The sequence below is a fragment of the Anopheles arabiensis genome, chromosome 3 (genome assembly GCF_016920715.1).
Source record: "Anopheles arabiensis isolate DONGOLA chromosome 3, AaraD3, whole genome shotgun sequence".
In the NCBI taxonomy this organism is placed as follows: Eukaryota; Metazoa; Arthropoda; class Insecta; order Diptera; family Culicidae; genus Anopheles; species Anopheles arabiensis.
This window is the reverse complement of record NC_053518.1, coordinates 90,471,268-90,487,016: the sequence shown is the minus strand read 5'-3', so window position 1 is coordinate 90,487,016 and position 15,749 is coordinate 90,471,268. Positions and strand designations below refer to the sequence as shown.

The following is a 15,749-nucleotide window of genomic DNA, read 5'->3' as shown; positions in this document are numbered from 1 at the left end:
CGTTGTACGTGTGAAACTTTTCATTTGCACGCCTGCTTCACAGTAATGAAGGGGAGAGCTTTCGCGGAGTGAGAGTGTTTCAGGTTGTTACGTGCTATATTTAAATTGTGTCCTCGTTAGAATCGTAGGCAGTGTTGCTAGAGGCAGTGGGCATGGAAAGCTCACAAGACCGCTCAAGCGTTCCGAGTGTATCAAAGGGTGCGTTTGTGTGTGTTTTTTTTTGGTACAAAATCGTCGTTGTTAAGATGCTTTGATAATTCCTTTCTTTTACTGTTCATTTTAAGTACTCTTCATTAAAGATGTTTGCAAAGTTTTCAGCGCTCAGCTCCTGCAAAATGCAGCGCTCTACTCTCTCGCTCACGATCCCTCTGCGCAATAGTTACAACTGTACGAAGTCCTAAGTAGATGCGTCGTATGTTTCTGCGAATTCGTTTGTAATTCAGATACAAACAATTCGAACAAAAACATGTTCCAACAGATGTAGCTTACTTTTTTCTTTTACTTTTTCGCCACATTAATTTATGTGCAATTTTGTGCGAGCTTCCATTCCGAGAAGAATTTGTTTTAATCCATTTCTTGGTAGAGCAGAATAAAGATCGAAACCTTGCAAGAGCGCCAACCACACAAGAGCAAGGTTCATGTCTTGTTCAATCAATACTGTGTGTCACGATTGGGCACATCGCGGTGCAATCAGGCGATTAAAGAACAATGCAAACTCTTCCACCCCCCAACAAGTAATCGGCTACAGTGTGGGGAAAGAAGTAGTAATTTTCCACTTCAGCAAAACCATGACAGCACAGAATGATGTGCACACTCACGCTGCTAATCTGTCATCTCAAGTTTGGTGTCCTTAGTCGTAACACCACACAGCTCTCGGAATACTGCTCCGTCGCATCCATTGTTTTGATGCTTCCTTTGCTCTTTGTGCTAATTGCTCTCTTGGGCGATAATTGAAGCTTTTCTTTTTTTGTTTTTGCTACACCAAATCCTTTCTCCTTCGGCAGTCAACACAAACCACTGGCACACGCCAAGAAGCAATCGATACACGCCAGACAATTACGCATCGTAAGAGGCAAAAGCGGATCACGACAATCACGTCCCTGGTAGTGCGAAATAATGACATTTCTGTGTCTGCAGTTGCAGTACGCTTCGAGCACCGAGTTACACGGGGTAGGACACGTGCAGCCCTGTTGACAGTATTGAGCATGTTTGCAATTAAACTTGCTTATTTATTGCTCCTCGTACAAGTGTCTGGGTACGATATTGATTAATGTTTATTGAGTTTTAAGTGCTGTTAACGATCTGTTGATCGTTTAAGCTTCAACAGATTTTTCATTTGTGCAGTTCTGGGTCGAGTACATCCCAGTTTGATAGTTGCATATTGGTATTCCTACCCAGTAAGGTAACAAAATAAATTAAATCATTTGAGGTAAGTGGAAACAAGCAGCGAACCAATGACAACACCAATAAAAAGAAATAAACTTTAGCAAAACTCCAAGTTGTCCCATTTCAGGCCGACATCCGTTCAAACTGCCTCATCCAAACTAATCAGCCACAGCAGCGCCTCGTTACACTAGCACACCGAGATAGAAGAAAGAAAAAAAACCAACTCGCTAGCCAGCCCATTGGCCTGCGGAAATTATGAAGACTGTGCACGCTCCCCCCCCCCCCCACAAGTACGAAGTGGATTCATTTTAGTTTCATTACGTTCCATTAGATTAACTTTTTTGACCCAAATTAAACCGCTCGGCGGATAGTTACCGTGAACACTACCCTCCGGTTGGTAATTTTCTCCTACCGGCACAGATGTTTCTTTCTTGGACCACCATCCCTTAAACGAGCGCCGCACACTGGCCCGGAAAATGGGCGAACCTTTTCGACGTTTTCGCCCCACTAATAGAGAGTTGTAATTAAAACTTTCATTAGATTTCGCTCTCGCGCTTGCGACGTAGAAGCGGTTACCTGCACAGCTGCAGGTAGGCAAAAGTTGGCAAAAAGTTAGGAATACTGATTGCTTTCGCTTTTTTTCTGGTATTAAGTTTATTTTGCCGGTTTTCCCGAAAGCAATAAGCGCTTGGTTTGATTTCTATTGAAAAGGTGCACTAAAATTATAAAGAAAAGCTTTCCATACAAACGCTTACAGATTAAATAATGCAGTTTGCTGCATCGTTCGGGTATTCGGAAAGAACTCCAGATGACCCATTTCTTCAAACAAGCATAAACATCAACTAGAACAGATCGTAAAGTTGCAACAAAACTCAAAACCCACCCAGAGGACCCCTCCCACCATGTGTGATGTGAGCGCATTGGAAGACAAAACTATCCATTAAAAAGGATGTCTGCAGTACGTGAGGAATTCCTGCTGGTCGTTTTCAATCGAGCGCCTTCCGCAAACCTTTCCCAGCATCACTGTTCCACGCCCACACGGTGCCATTGTTTTTTCAGGTCATGGAAGCGAAATCGTCATCTTGATCTAGTTTTTACGCGTTTGCAACGCCAACGGTACTGTGCAAAGGCGCTGTGTTGCGCAAAGCGAGCGAACGACAAACTACCGATAAGTTGTAATAAATTACAAAATATATTCCGGAGCACCACACCCACCCTCCCCCCCTCCAGAGGTCAGTGCCAGGAGCCGCGGGGGAAATATGGTCTCAACTTTGTGCAGCAAAACGACCCACAAACAACCGAGCTAAGCGGAGGATAATAAATTGTTTGACAGAGGGCGAAGCAGTGGAAAACAAAAAAGAAACCCCAGAAAAACAAATGGCCGTGTCGGTAAGAACTATTCGCCTAGTTTTAGCTGCGCTAGTGCTCGGTTAGTCAAAGTGGGAAGCGCCATTCTTGAAAATTGTTTTACTTCCAGTTTGAAGGAAGGAAAATCGCATCTAAGCGGTGTGAAACCGGGGGGGTTGATATTGCAGGATGACTTGAAACTGGCAACGGTGCAGCGGTGAGACCGACAGGCGACAGAAAACTTTAGTCGAAACGCGCACCAAAAACATCAAAGCGATAATTCACCCAAACGATGCATTAAAATGGGAAAAACATAGGAAGTAAAACGGGGATAAGTAGGAAAACTTTTAGACGAGAGGACAGAGAAAAACAGTTTAAGAAAGGAAAAAAAAGTTTTCAAGAATGATGAAATGGAAATAAATTTGGCGAAATAAAGCAAAACAAACCTATGCAAAACAGTAATGAAGCCTTTAGAAATTGTTGAACAAAATGGAATTAAATAAACGTAAAAAAGGAAAACTGAATCACTTATCTAACAGTACAACAAACGAAGAATAGATACAAATAAGATACGAACGTAATAAGTAAAATCACACCCACACAACAACACAACTCCACAGAAGATAGTAACATTCATAAAACTAATAGCATTGCACGGGTGAACGGTATCGCTTCCTTTTAAAAGTGTAATGCGCCCGATTCCACAACAAAACAGTAAAGTAGGACACACCACTATCGGTTGCAAAAGTAATCATCATAATGTAAAACACACATACACACGTAAACCGTTCCGCTAACTTTCCAACACCTGCCCGGGTGCCCGAGAGCACATAAAACAAAAGAAAATGGCGAATGGCCATCGCTGCACCATCGAAGCGGAACGAAATGCAATTGAAAGGAGAGCATGGAGGGGAAGGATGAGAATAGGGGTGTGGAATTTATGGAACTGGACAGTTACCCTTTTGCACCTATCGGAAACGGGTACTTTCTGCACCTCCCCCCTCAGCCAGCGCTCTAATGAAATGGACCCACGAACATAAAACTTGAACCAGCGCCCACCATTTTAAGGACATCGAGCACCGTTTTTACAACTGCTCCTGCTGTCCAGTACAGTACAAAGTTGCTATCGGAAATATCATAAGTAACGCCATGCCTCCGTGACAGTGGTGCACAATGGCGATAAGAAGGTGAGAAATAAAGTTTCCAAAGGGAGGACATATGACAGCCACACATTGCTACGAACCGAGGTGCAGCGGATGCGAGTTCTTGTGTGCATGTGAACAATATAACTTTTTTGTGTAGATAAACATTTTCATTTGAAAATTGGAATTGTGATCGTTGGAAACATGAGTGCTTTATTTCACTTCATACATAGTAAAGAACTAGTTCAGTGCAGTAACAGTTTCATGACATCGATTATCTAAAAAGGTAAGTTACTAAATATCCCAAAGTTGTATAGCACCCGCGGAAAAGGTCATATCTCGCTCTAGAATACGACTTACCTCGAGAGTTGATTTCCGTCTCGAATAATCACGCCTACGGATATGAAACCACAACTCGAAGTGACTTAGAAGTGTGAGAAATGGGTTTTTCTTTTCATCAGTTCATATAATAACTCCACCACAAACTATGCAGAGAGCAAGCCACGCTTCGGTGGACATTCTGGAAAGCAGCACCACACGCGTGTTTCATCAAAGGATATCTCGAGTGCGAAAGGTTTGGAATGCTCTACTGTACACGGTTGATAGCATTTGACCAATACACAACCAACAGCCAACAAAATTACGAGTCCTTGCTACGATCAATACATCTTCTTTTGTCTCTCTGACTTTCTCTCTACTTGCTCGCAAGTTTACTGCGAACCAGCGAAAGCACAGATCAACCCCAACACTCGCGTGCCTCCTCAACCCATCCGGCTGGTTCCATCCGGCGGATATCCTAGGATCATCTGCCGTGTGGCAGAAGAATGCACAAGCACATCGAGGCAAAAACAGGTCCAGGCAAGCGCACAACACAATCGGTGGCTGCTGCTAAACCTCGAAGACACACAACAACGACCTAGGCGGATACTGGGCGAGTTCCGATGGTGGCACCGGATGGAAGCGATGATTTCTACTCCCCACAACTCCCATCATACCTGAGGCCACCACCAGCAACGGAAGTTTGGGACGTAAACAGGGGTAGGAAGAAACACCAAACGTCACACCTGGGTGCCAGGTTTGGCTGAATCTCACGACGTTTGGAGCCATTTTTTTATATTTTGCCCACCATACAAAGGATTGCATTCCATTCCCGGTGGAAGAAGTTCTTGTTACGTACGGTATGGCTCTCCGATGTTGGTGTGATCGGCCGCCATCCGTTCTCACCGCAGGAAGTGGCATCTTTTAACCGGCTTTTTTGTTGTTGCGTCCTTTTCGGTTCCCCCTTTTGGCAACGTCTCGTATTGGGGCCAAAGTCTCGCCAAACAACATTGCACAGTGAAGATGGGTTCGGGCTGTGGGTGCTATGAAAAGAACGGATTCCAATTTTGGCAGATTGAATTTCCTCATCCCGCACCGGCAGACCAGACCGGTGGTTGTGTGAATGTACTTTTGAGATTTTATTTTTATTTTTGGCTTCGGAACTATACAAATCCCCTTTTCACTAGTGCTTCACGTCCAAACTCGCTGCAAACGGCGATTGTGCTGGAAAGACGCCAGAAGGTGAATTGTTGCCTTCAAATGAGCAGCTTGCGAGCATTGGAGCTGTTTGGTTAAAGGTATTTTGTGAACATTTTAAACATGAAACCATGCTGTTGAACTCAAAACAACCGTAATCATTGGTGACAACTGTGGAGGTGTTTCTCCAGTTTCTCCAGTGTGTGGGATATGGTACACTCCGTGTTACTGAAACTATTCCAATGATCTGTTGTTGGCGTGTAACCGAACATTTCTACAGCTGTTGTCGTAACAAATTTAAAGTATTATCTTCCCCCTGAATAATATAAACGGTAACGAGATTAGAAAAACCCTTTAAAATGTATGTAAATTTGCATAAAAATGCACGCTACTAACCGCACTCGCATTACGATGGCATCGTGAGGGTTTAAAGTTTAAGTGAACCTCATGAATAGTGACGGCCGTACACATTTAAATCTCCGTCTGCAACGCAAACAAATTGCCAGAGTCAGCAAGCATGATAATAAACAGCAATATCATTACTTGTACAGCGCGCGCAGCACAACACAACATTCCACTTGCAATTTAAGTCTGATTCGTTGAAGGCGTTTTGTGCTGTTGAAAGTCATCCAATTGATGAGAGCCAATTTGTCCATATGCGTGGGGTTGTGGATGAACTTGAGTGCTAAACTTAGTTTGTAGGGAGAGGGAGAGAGAGAGAAAAAAACTACTAAAAAGTCGTTGACATTTCGCTCGGGGTGACGTCTTCATTCGAAACGACTGTTATCTTACTAAAACGCATCATCATCATCATCATCGGTGTGCTCAAAATGATTGTGCATTGTGGCTATTTGTCATCATCAACATTACTAGCACACCACCACGTTGTGGGACGCAAATTCAACAAACACAACGGGCCGGTCACAAGCCGCGCGCACACGTGCAGCACCAATAAACTGCAGCTGTTGTTCGGGCACATGGAGAGGCTAAAAATAATCAGACAACCGCCGCCCACCCTCGGGGTATCCCCACACTGTTCCACGTACACTGTTCCAACCAACCCTTGGTAGGTGTGTTTGTGTCAAGGAGAAGTTTGTTTTGATGCCCATGCCAACTAGATCTTGCGCATATCGCATCGGGCCCTTACACGCTGCACGGCGTTCCTTTAGCGACATGTTCATTATCAAGGGCAAGGCCGAAGTAACGGTCGTGTGTCGTCCCTTGCACATGTCTTGTCGCGTTTGTTGACTTTCTCCATCTCGCCCTGTCAGTCGGAAACCTCCGATTGCGCTAACCGCAAGCATTTATCACACGACTGCTTTTGGTGGTCCAATTTTTCAGCAGCTGTCACTTTCAACCTGACAGCATGTAAATGCGATTAGGCGGTGGGGTAATTTATCACCGACGTGTGTTGTGGGGAGTGGTTTTTATTTTCGTTGATTTGTTGACATTTTGTTTGTCGTGAAAGGGAGCAATAATTGTCGTTCTAGCGGACAAACTCGAAAATCAAGAAAACTTGTACCCTTTTAAGGGACAACCCTTGCACCTGCGATGATGTTTGAGACATCGAGAATAATCATTCAGTGGCAGGTTTACCATTCCGTAAGTAACGTTTGCAAACCACCTCTTTCTATTCTTCGAATCGTCCTCACTCTCCAATAACTTGTAAGTGGCGCGCACACTGATTTCGCATCGATCGATTTGCCGAGGACTGTCGCCGACGGCCATAACTCATCCGTGGCAGTCGCCATTTATCAAAAACTTGCCCCGGCGGTGCACCGGCAGCTAAGCCGACATCATGGTTGGCTCGCAGGGCGAGTGAAGCAGGCAAACAATTCGCCTCGAAATGAGATGCAAGAAAAGGTTATATACCGGTAAGAGGGCGCCAAGTGATGGCCAGAGTGAGGAGGGCAAAGCAGCTGGGAAAGGCAACAAACAGCCGGGAGGGTTAAAGGAAAGTCAAGCTTCGCGGGTTCGGGCGTGACGGCGTGGTGACCGTGCGCCGAGGGTCGTCATCGATGGAAGGAAGGAGCAGAGAGCTCGATCAAAAGTGGAAAAGATATTGCTAGTAAAGCAGTGGGCACCGGAGTGGGTTGGCTCCCTGTCAACAGCCGGGGCGGCGGCTTGCCAGTGCTGCCAAACTCGTCAAGATCACCTAACCTCAAACAAGCCACCGTCATCAACTAATTTGCATTTAAATGAGAAATTTTACATCTTCAAACATGTTTCAGTTTTTTGTTCCTCGCTCTTGTTGTTGTTGCCTTTGTTGCTGCTTCGTACCTGTTTATCGCCTTCGGCTCATGGATCGGTTGCTTTCCGTGCATCCTGCTTTCAAGAAAATGTCAACTTTTTACAAAGGACTTGCGAGTGGGATGGAGTTGGTAGATGAAGTAGGGGGTTTTTATGGAAGAAAAGCTCTTGGGAAAGATTTGTCAACATACCGACGGTAATCGCTGCTAACCGGTGTGTCGTATGCATCGCCCATACGATATTGCCCATTAACGTAGACATTCTTCAATCACCTTGCTAAGTGAGAGGCATGCAAGTGATACGGTGCTTATTATCTTAATTTATTCTCTTCACGTTCCTGCTCTCATTGCTGTCTTGTCATAATTGCAATAAACGAGGAAAAACCATCGCAATATGTTTATGTTATGTTTTGAAATTCAGGTTCTTCTACCATGACTGGAGGGAGAAACATACAACTGTCCTTGAATTTTTTACAAAATCAAAATTTTTCTCAAAATTGCAAAAAGCAAAGACACAATAAGAGAAAATAAAATCCACATTTTCTAACTAAATTTCCTCGCAAAATCACACCAATAAGCAAGATGGTAGCAAATCACGTAAATTAGAAAATTCCTTCCACAAATTCGCTGGAAACGAAAGCGGATTTATCGGAGGCAACAACCGGCCAACAACAACCAACAAAAAATCACCAACCGACGGTTTATCAATCTTGCCGTGAGGAAACTGCAAACAAATTGGGCACCATTGCAAGCGCCCTGAGAGCCAATCTCAACGCTTCCGAGTAATCCATTCACCTTCGGGAGCACCACGGTCCGTTTCCTGGGCTACGGCCCGGTTCTGGGCTCCCCTCCCGAAATTCGGCACAAGGCACGGAAGCGCAAAAAAGAAAGATTAAGCGCACACTCATCGCCGGACATCGGGAGGAAGGAAGGGAAAACAGTAAACCCCAATGTACCCGATGCTCTTCGCAGCATCATCTCGTCTCTCGGGTCACACTGGCAAGGCAACCTTTTCCTCTCTGTCGCTTTGTTGTCCCTAAGCGCGCCGGGCTTCTTTTCGCCTTTAGCGACTTTTCCGTAATTTATGAGTTCTGCATGGGTGAATAATCGGAAGCACACGCCGAGCAACGCCGAGGCGCGCGTAGGTTCTAATGATCGTGTGCCGGTTTGCGTGCCCGCCCACGGTTCCGTTTCCGGCTCGCTGGAGGATCCGTGCCACCTAAATCGCCGCCTTTAATTAGCAGCTCACCCGAGCAGACCTCAAGGATGGACGACTACATCTTTCCTCCCTCTCCCGCCCAACCGAAAATTTGGGATCAGCTTTTTTGTCGAGAGATTTAGGAGAGCTTGCCGGCCTTGGTTCGAGCGGTGAAGATGGTAAGGATACGGTCGGAGGCTTAATGTACTAGAAGAACCGCGGGGGACCATGCAATCTCGCACAATTCATTTAATTCATGCCTTTTTGTATGAACAGTCCCGCCGTTCGGTTTTGCTTGTATCTTGTGAAAGATATCGCGCCCCTGCCGCCTGCTCCAATCTCATTTTTGGTGGAGCGTTTTCTTGTTGCTGCTGGCAACGCCATCATTTGCTTATGGCGGTTGTGCGTGAACGACTCTCGCATCGTTATAATGAAACGCAAGTAATTAGCGTGTTGTTTAAATAAATCGTAGTAATATTCCCAGGCCCCTGGCCCTACCCCGTACCGTTTTGGGGGGCGCAAATGGGTTCCGGAAATGATTCGGCATGCAATAAAATACCGTAATCATGCGCCTTTCGGCTGCTGAACGAGCTCAAACTTTCACTACCAGCAAAGGCAGTGGTTAAAAAGGGGTCAGCTTGGCAATAATCGTTTCCCATTTTAATTAAGAAAAATAACAATCTTCTGGTTTTTTACTCATAAGTAAGATGCGGTCTATATTGAACGAAAAAATGAAAGGTAAAAGATAACAAAAACTCACCTCTTCGTAGAACTTCAAATGTGGCACCGGTTCCTCTGAGACGTTGTCGCAGAAGTCTCTGAATAGTAAATAGCCTGAAATGGAGACGTTGCAATAATGAGACATTGGTCGGTTTTAATATAAGCAGAAATTCTCAAGCAAATCTATTTTCTAAACTTATTTCTACATCACGGCAATTCTGATTTCTTCAGAAGTGTTATAAATCGGCTCGACTCATTCCAAAGTCGGTCCTCCCAGAGTTCAGCAAACAAAAACCCAAACTGCAACCCTTCATCAGTCCTGTTTTGCTTTCCCACGCACTTACCGCACATCACATCGTCTTGAGCAATCCAATAGAACTTGAACTAATTTCTCGCTTTGCCAACATTCCACACCACTCCAGAGCAGCATTGGACTCGCGCTGCTTCTCGACGTAAATGTGCATTATGTTCAAATCCGATTATGACGTCCAAGTGCTCTTGAAGTCCCAGGCCGGTCCCCGAGCAAGTGACGTTGAATAATGATCAACCAAGTAAGGGTTTCCCAAGAAAAAAAAAGTAAAACCTAGAGACCTTTTTGCGTGTTGGAGTGTAGAGGACCCAGTAAAAAAAAGTACGAGTTGCGCTTGGATGCTTTCGCTGCAAAGGAAAAGGATTCCAACCCTTCGTAACCATACCTGTAGCCGTTATTGGGTCTTATGGCTTATTTTTAGCGATTTCCTTAATTTTCCTACCCCCAATGAAGCCGTAACATTAACCAACACAAAGCACCAAGACGACCTTTACTCACCTAACACTTGGTTGAAAATTTTATCAAAGTTGACCTCATTTTCCTTCTCCAGGTATTTGTGCATCACGCTGCGAACACTGCGGAAGAGAGAACAGATTGTTGTGGGGTGAATTAATCATGTGTGCTGAATTTCAGGCGAAGCGGGACACATTGTATGTGGACGAGCTCTCGGTCCGTTTTTCACTGATCGAAAATATCCAATTTTCCCACCAACTCTCTCACACACACACTAGCTAATAAAACCATCGACAACCCAGCCAGATGACAACGGAAGCAGGAGGAAAAACGCAGGGTATGAGAGAGAGAAAATGAGAACGATAATGGTGATAAGATGAGTCGGTTTTTGGGTCGATGTAGCAGCTGGACCTCGGAAAATCTCGACCCAAGCGAACGGGAAGCAAATGAGACAAGAGAGACGAAAGAAGAGAGAGAGAGATAGAAACTGTTTGCTGTCCTGAAAAGTGGGTGTTACATATTTATGGAATATCTTACGAACCCGTTCTCCTGTGAAACGGTGGCGAGTCGCCGCTCGGTACAAAGTTGTAGCCGACCGGGGGATGGTTTTTGAATTGCAAATTTTCAAACCCATTCCTAGGTAGGTGTGTGAGTGTGTGTGTGTGTGTGGGAACAGCCAGTGTGGGTAATATGCCACGGTGTCCCTGGCACTCTTCACCTTTTCCGCGAATGCCGGGGAGCCCTGCTTTTTGCACCCATTAGGACGATGGCGACAGCGATGAAGACCATTCATAATTAATTAAACTCAAACGGCCACCCAGACACGCAGTCATTGGACGCTGGACGGGCGTTTGTAGGCGGAAAGTTTGCCAGGCTCTTTGGCACTCGACAGGAGAGGAGGAAGGACGTTTTTCTGCAGCAACTTCTTGCCAAACGAACGAACCAATTCGCCCCCGAAAAAGTGAGAAGAGTTTGCTAGGCACAGAGTTTCAGCAAAGGACATCATCATCATCATCATCATCTGAATCTGAAGAGTGCTTCAAGAACTGCGGTGAAACATTCCCCCCACCGTTTGCCGGATGATCTTGTCCACTCGTCCCATCCCCCTTTTTACGGCGCGAAACGTGATCACACTGTCGCATCTCTTAATTGCTTCCTCCGGGAGTGCCGGGAGACCTGGCAGCCCTGAAGGTACCTTCTCTCGACCCTTTCCAAACAATGGGCGGCAGTGGCGGCAGTAGCACGGTGGCTCGGTACTACCAGTTTGGATTTGAAAGTGTCCAAAAAGTCGAAAGGTTGGAATCGTCCGGAAAGGATCTGTCGTGCTTGAAACAGGGCATCCCTAACCTGCTCGGGATAATTAATTACTCAATCTAGTTTCGGAGTTAAGGGCGAAGCTCAACCCACGCAAGGTGTTGTGTACGCACAGCACAGCACTGCCCGATTAGTTATTCCGGATGTAGCAACAAAATATTTTGTGCGTGTGTATCTCCAGGCACGTAACTCAAACGCGGTGCTGCTGATGGGGAAACCATTTTAAACATTTTCCACGTCCACGGGAACGACGACTCCCTTTTATTGCATACAGAATGAGAACGACACGAACGTTGTTACCACCGGGCGCAAGCAGCCAGAATCGGTGGCACCGGGCTTTTAGTTAATTATAAATTCCATTAATAACTCATGCCTGAACTGACCGGTACCCGAGTTTCTGGGGGAACCGTTGACGAAACACAATCGGTGATTAATTTTTCAAACCGATCATTTTTCCACGACAACCCTTTCTCCACTGCGAGTCCGTGAAATCGTTTGGTTGAGGGATGCGATCGGCGCCAGAGACTAATTTTTATCCGACCAAGCTACATCACCGATATCTTGCCGGTTCAATTGTCTGGCGGTAAACAGGGATCAAACACTTCAACGGATCCCAGACCGTCGGGCGGTCGGGGCGGTCGTGTGAATTGATGAACTGGAAGGAGCTGAAGCTTTGGGGTTGGCCTTGATTAATCGCTAAACAGTGCCACACTAATCGCGGTCTATTGTGCCATAAATTACTGTTTGCCGTGGGGTGAAACAAGTAAGCGTCTAATTATCTTGTTCTCAGAATTGAATGGTAATCCTTGCGGGCTGAGAGCTTCAAGAGCGCTTGCTAGTTTGACTGCAAAAGCCGTTCGGGTTTATGCTGGACAGTTTGAAAAAGTGTCTAATTGATTGGTTGAAGTCCCTCCGAAGCTGACGTTTCCAGTCTTCCCAGTATACCTCATTATTAATATTATTAATATTGATGGACAATACATTCACAAAACGAATTAAGCTTCATAATTAAGATTTCGTTATTATATTCCGATCTATCATGTCCATCCTCTGCTGAAGATATCCTACAGGATCTCCAACAAAAAGTGTGTACGAAAGCAATAAATAACCTCATTCTGATTCATCTAATTTTATGGGAAAATTGGTCTAACAACCGGAACACGGGGACAGTTCATCTCTGTGAAAGCAGAACATTTATCAATTCACATGACACTGCGTACAGAGTCAAGGAAAACTCCGGAAAGATACCAACACGCAATAAAAAAGCACACTGGAACACAGTGGCAGCCTCCCCGATCTCGGCAAGTAATAATCAGGAAATGAAGTCAGCCAACCAAGAAATTACAGCTGCCCCTGGACAGCAGGAGTCGGAACCCCTCGAGGGGGAGGCATCGTGATACGTCTCTCTTCAACGTCCGGAAGCAAAACCAACTGACCTATATTTCATTGTTACGGTTGATGAAAACGAAGAAAAAAGTCATTGCCATAGATGCGACGTGTCCACACATAAAAAAAAACTCCCAATCGATTCGAACTTTTATGCCACACAGCACCAAGAATGGGATATGTCCCCTCCGTAACGAGTTGCATAAAGATCGTTCACACGTCTCGTTGGTAAATTTATTACCGCTGATGGATCGCCAAAACGAAAAAGAAAGAACGAGAAAAAGAATGTCTCGCTTATAATGAATTGAAATGGTGAGTGAGTATGATTAATTTCTGTTCGCGGCCTAAGCGTTTGGAATGTGTCGGAAAGTGTTAACGGCTAGCGCCGAGGTCCACAGGGCCAAAGGAATGTTGTTTGTTAAAAAGACACTGCTGCACGTCTGTCTGTGGATGAGATTGATTCAATTTGACATCTCGTGATGTTTAATTTCCATACGCATGGAGAGACACACACACAGCTTGACTAATGTGACCATCAAAGTCCGGTTAAGGTCAAAGAAGGGATGCATGACATTTTGCAAACTCATCGCAAACAACAACAGCGTGTGTGGGATTGGGTGTGGAGCGAGTTTTAAACCCTCTTGCGAACAGCTCAACCACAAAGACACAAACTCTCAATTCTGCCCCTAGGGTGTAACAGACACTTGATCCGCGTGCACACAAAAGGCAGGGCAGAAATAACCCACTAAAGAAACTGGTTATTCGAAGCAATTCACATTCGCGTTTCTTCTACTGTCTTTTTATTCCCGCTGCTCGGCGACCATGAATCATCGCAGCGAAACTCACGCAGTCAGCCAACGCAACTAGCAGAAGTGTTTTGTCAAAAGCCTCCAACATAAGCAAACTCGGCGCAGAAACTTTCACCGTGGCTGTCGTTCCGCTCGTGTGTGTGTGTGTGTGTGTGGGTTAAGGTCGAGGCATGTTAACCTCATTAATTGCGGACGGTGCTGGCTGTTTGGTGTGCAAATTCGTTTCGCTGTTGGACATAGAGTTGGTGTTTGTATTGAAAAACACGTGTACAGTACCGAATTTAAAGTGAAACGTAACATCTCCCAAGCCAAGATCCATCCGAATCGTGTGCTGACGACCGCTCACGACCAGTCTCCGTTCACTGGAGCTCATTCATGGGTTCCCGGAACAGGCAGTTGCCCCACCGGAGGCAACTTGGAAAGTCAACGAACCGAACCCTACGCAAAATTTGTGTCAAATTAAATGCGACGACCAGCAATTGGCAGCTACACACAGCCCGGCAGCGTAATAGTTTGCGATCCGCCGACTGTGTGGGTTGCACATCCGACTCACCGCGCGCTACGATGAAATGGAGTTTCTCCTTCGTCCGCAAGAAAGAAAATGGTTAGATTTCGCCATAAACGGAACCCACGCATCGATCGGGCGGAGAAAGCGAGTCTGACTGCAACGCATCGTGGGTTTGGAGCGAATTTCTGACTAATTTTCGTTTCTAACACAACCCCTCCTAATCAAAGGTTTTTTCAGGTTTGGGTGTGCCCTGTGTAGAGAATGGTTCGCTTATTGATGAAGACATTTTTCAAAAGCCTACACATAGAACGCATTTCCTGGAGATTGTAATTGATTAGCGGGAAACTTGTTGTCACCACAAAGCAATTCGAACGTGTCGAGAGAGTGTTCATCCAATTACCAAGTGTTGGAAAACATTGGTATTCAAACCTGTCCTCTAAAACATTTGCTATCTAAAACCGTGTTTCAATCAATAGTCTTCCTTCTGGAGAGCATGAAGCTGCCAAAATAATGACTAGTCAGTCCGTGCTGAATGCCACCAGCAACGCGAAGTAGTTCCTGTTGGTTCCGTGGTTAGATTTGCTTCCGGCACCCATTTCCGCACTAATTTCCTCCCCAGAGTGTAGTGCAACCCCCGTCCGTTGATGAGCACAATTGTGTTTCCGATGTTGTGGTTTGCGCGAAAATTGAATCATACTGGAAATGTAATGGAATTAACCCAAACTCCCCTCCGAACGTGCGGTGGGTAGGTGTCACGTTTGCAATGACGTTAATCAAAATTTAATCCTTCAGATATAGGGGCAATGATGTGGAATATTGTTAATCTTCAACATTTCCGTGCCGAAAATCAATACCCGCAGCATAATTAATGATTCTGAGGTGAAGTTACGAGATGAGGACGCAAGCATCCATTTACTATTATTCAACTTGTGTGGGTTTTCGAGATAACGAGAGAGAGAGGATCATTGATGACTTGACAGAAAAATCACAATTTGCCTTCATCTTCATGGGCAGTTCAATCATAGACGTACTCAGAACTAGTTAGACAGATACCTAAACGCCTCAGATGTTACAAAAATATAGCTGAAACGGTTTCCCGGACAGGCAGACGCACCGTGGAAGTTATCCCGATTGAGTTTCAACGTAAGCTTTTATCGATTAAAAACAGGTCCCAACTGTTCCAATTATCCAATAATTGATTTTTTATCAAGCACAAAAAGAATAAGACCGTGCGACTTGACAATGAGATCAAACAAAGGCTGAATGTTTCCAAACAATTCATGATTCGTAGATGCATCATCTAGACGCGAAAACTGGAGTCGAGGTAGTCGAGCCAGCAGTCTAACGATGACGTCCCCCAGGGATAATATAATTTTCCTCACTTGACAAGCCAAAGCACTCGAGAACTCGTT

At 45.2% G+C, this 15,749-nt stretch overlaps 1 protein-coding gene across 7 annotated transcripts in view; it reads right to left on the bottom strand.

Annotated features, from left to right (window-relative positions):
• The window catches only part of LOC120902452 (G protein-coupled receptor kinase 1), a 97,777-nt gene that overhangs the window by 33,197 nt on the left and 48,831 nt on the right, over positions 1-15,749 (bottom strand). For all 7 annotated transcript variants that reach the window (XM_040311204.1, XM_040311198.1, XM_040311199.1 and 4 more), the window contains exons 3-4: positions 10,366-10,442; positions 9,598-9,671 (exon numbers count right to left, since the gene is read on the bottom strand). In XM_040311204.1, coding sequence (XP_040167138.1) covers positions 9,598-9,671; positions 10,366-10,442 — 151 coding nt within the window. The remainder of the gene's footprint in view (positions 1-9,597; positions 9,672-10,365; positions 10,443-15,749) is intronic.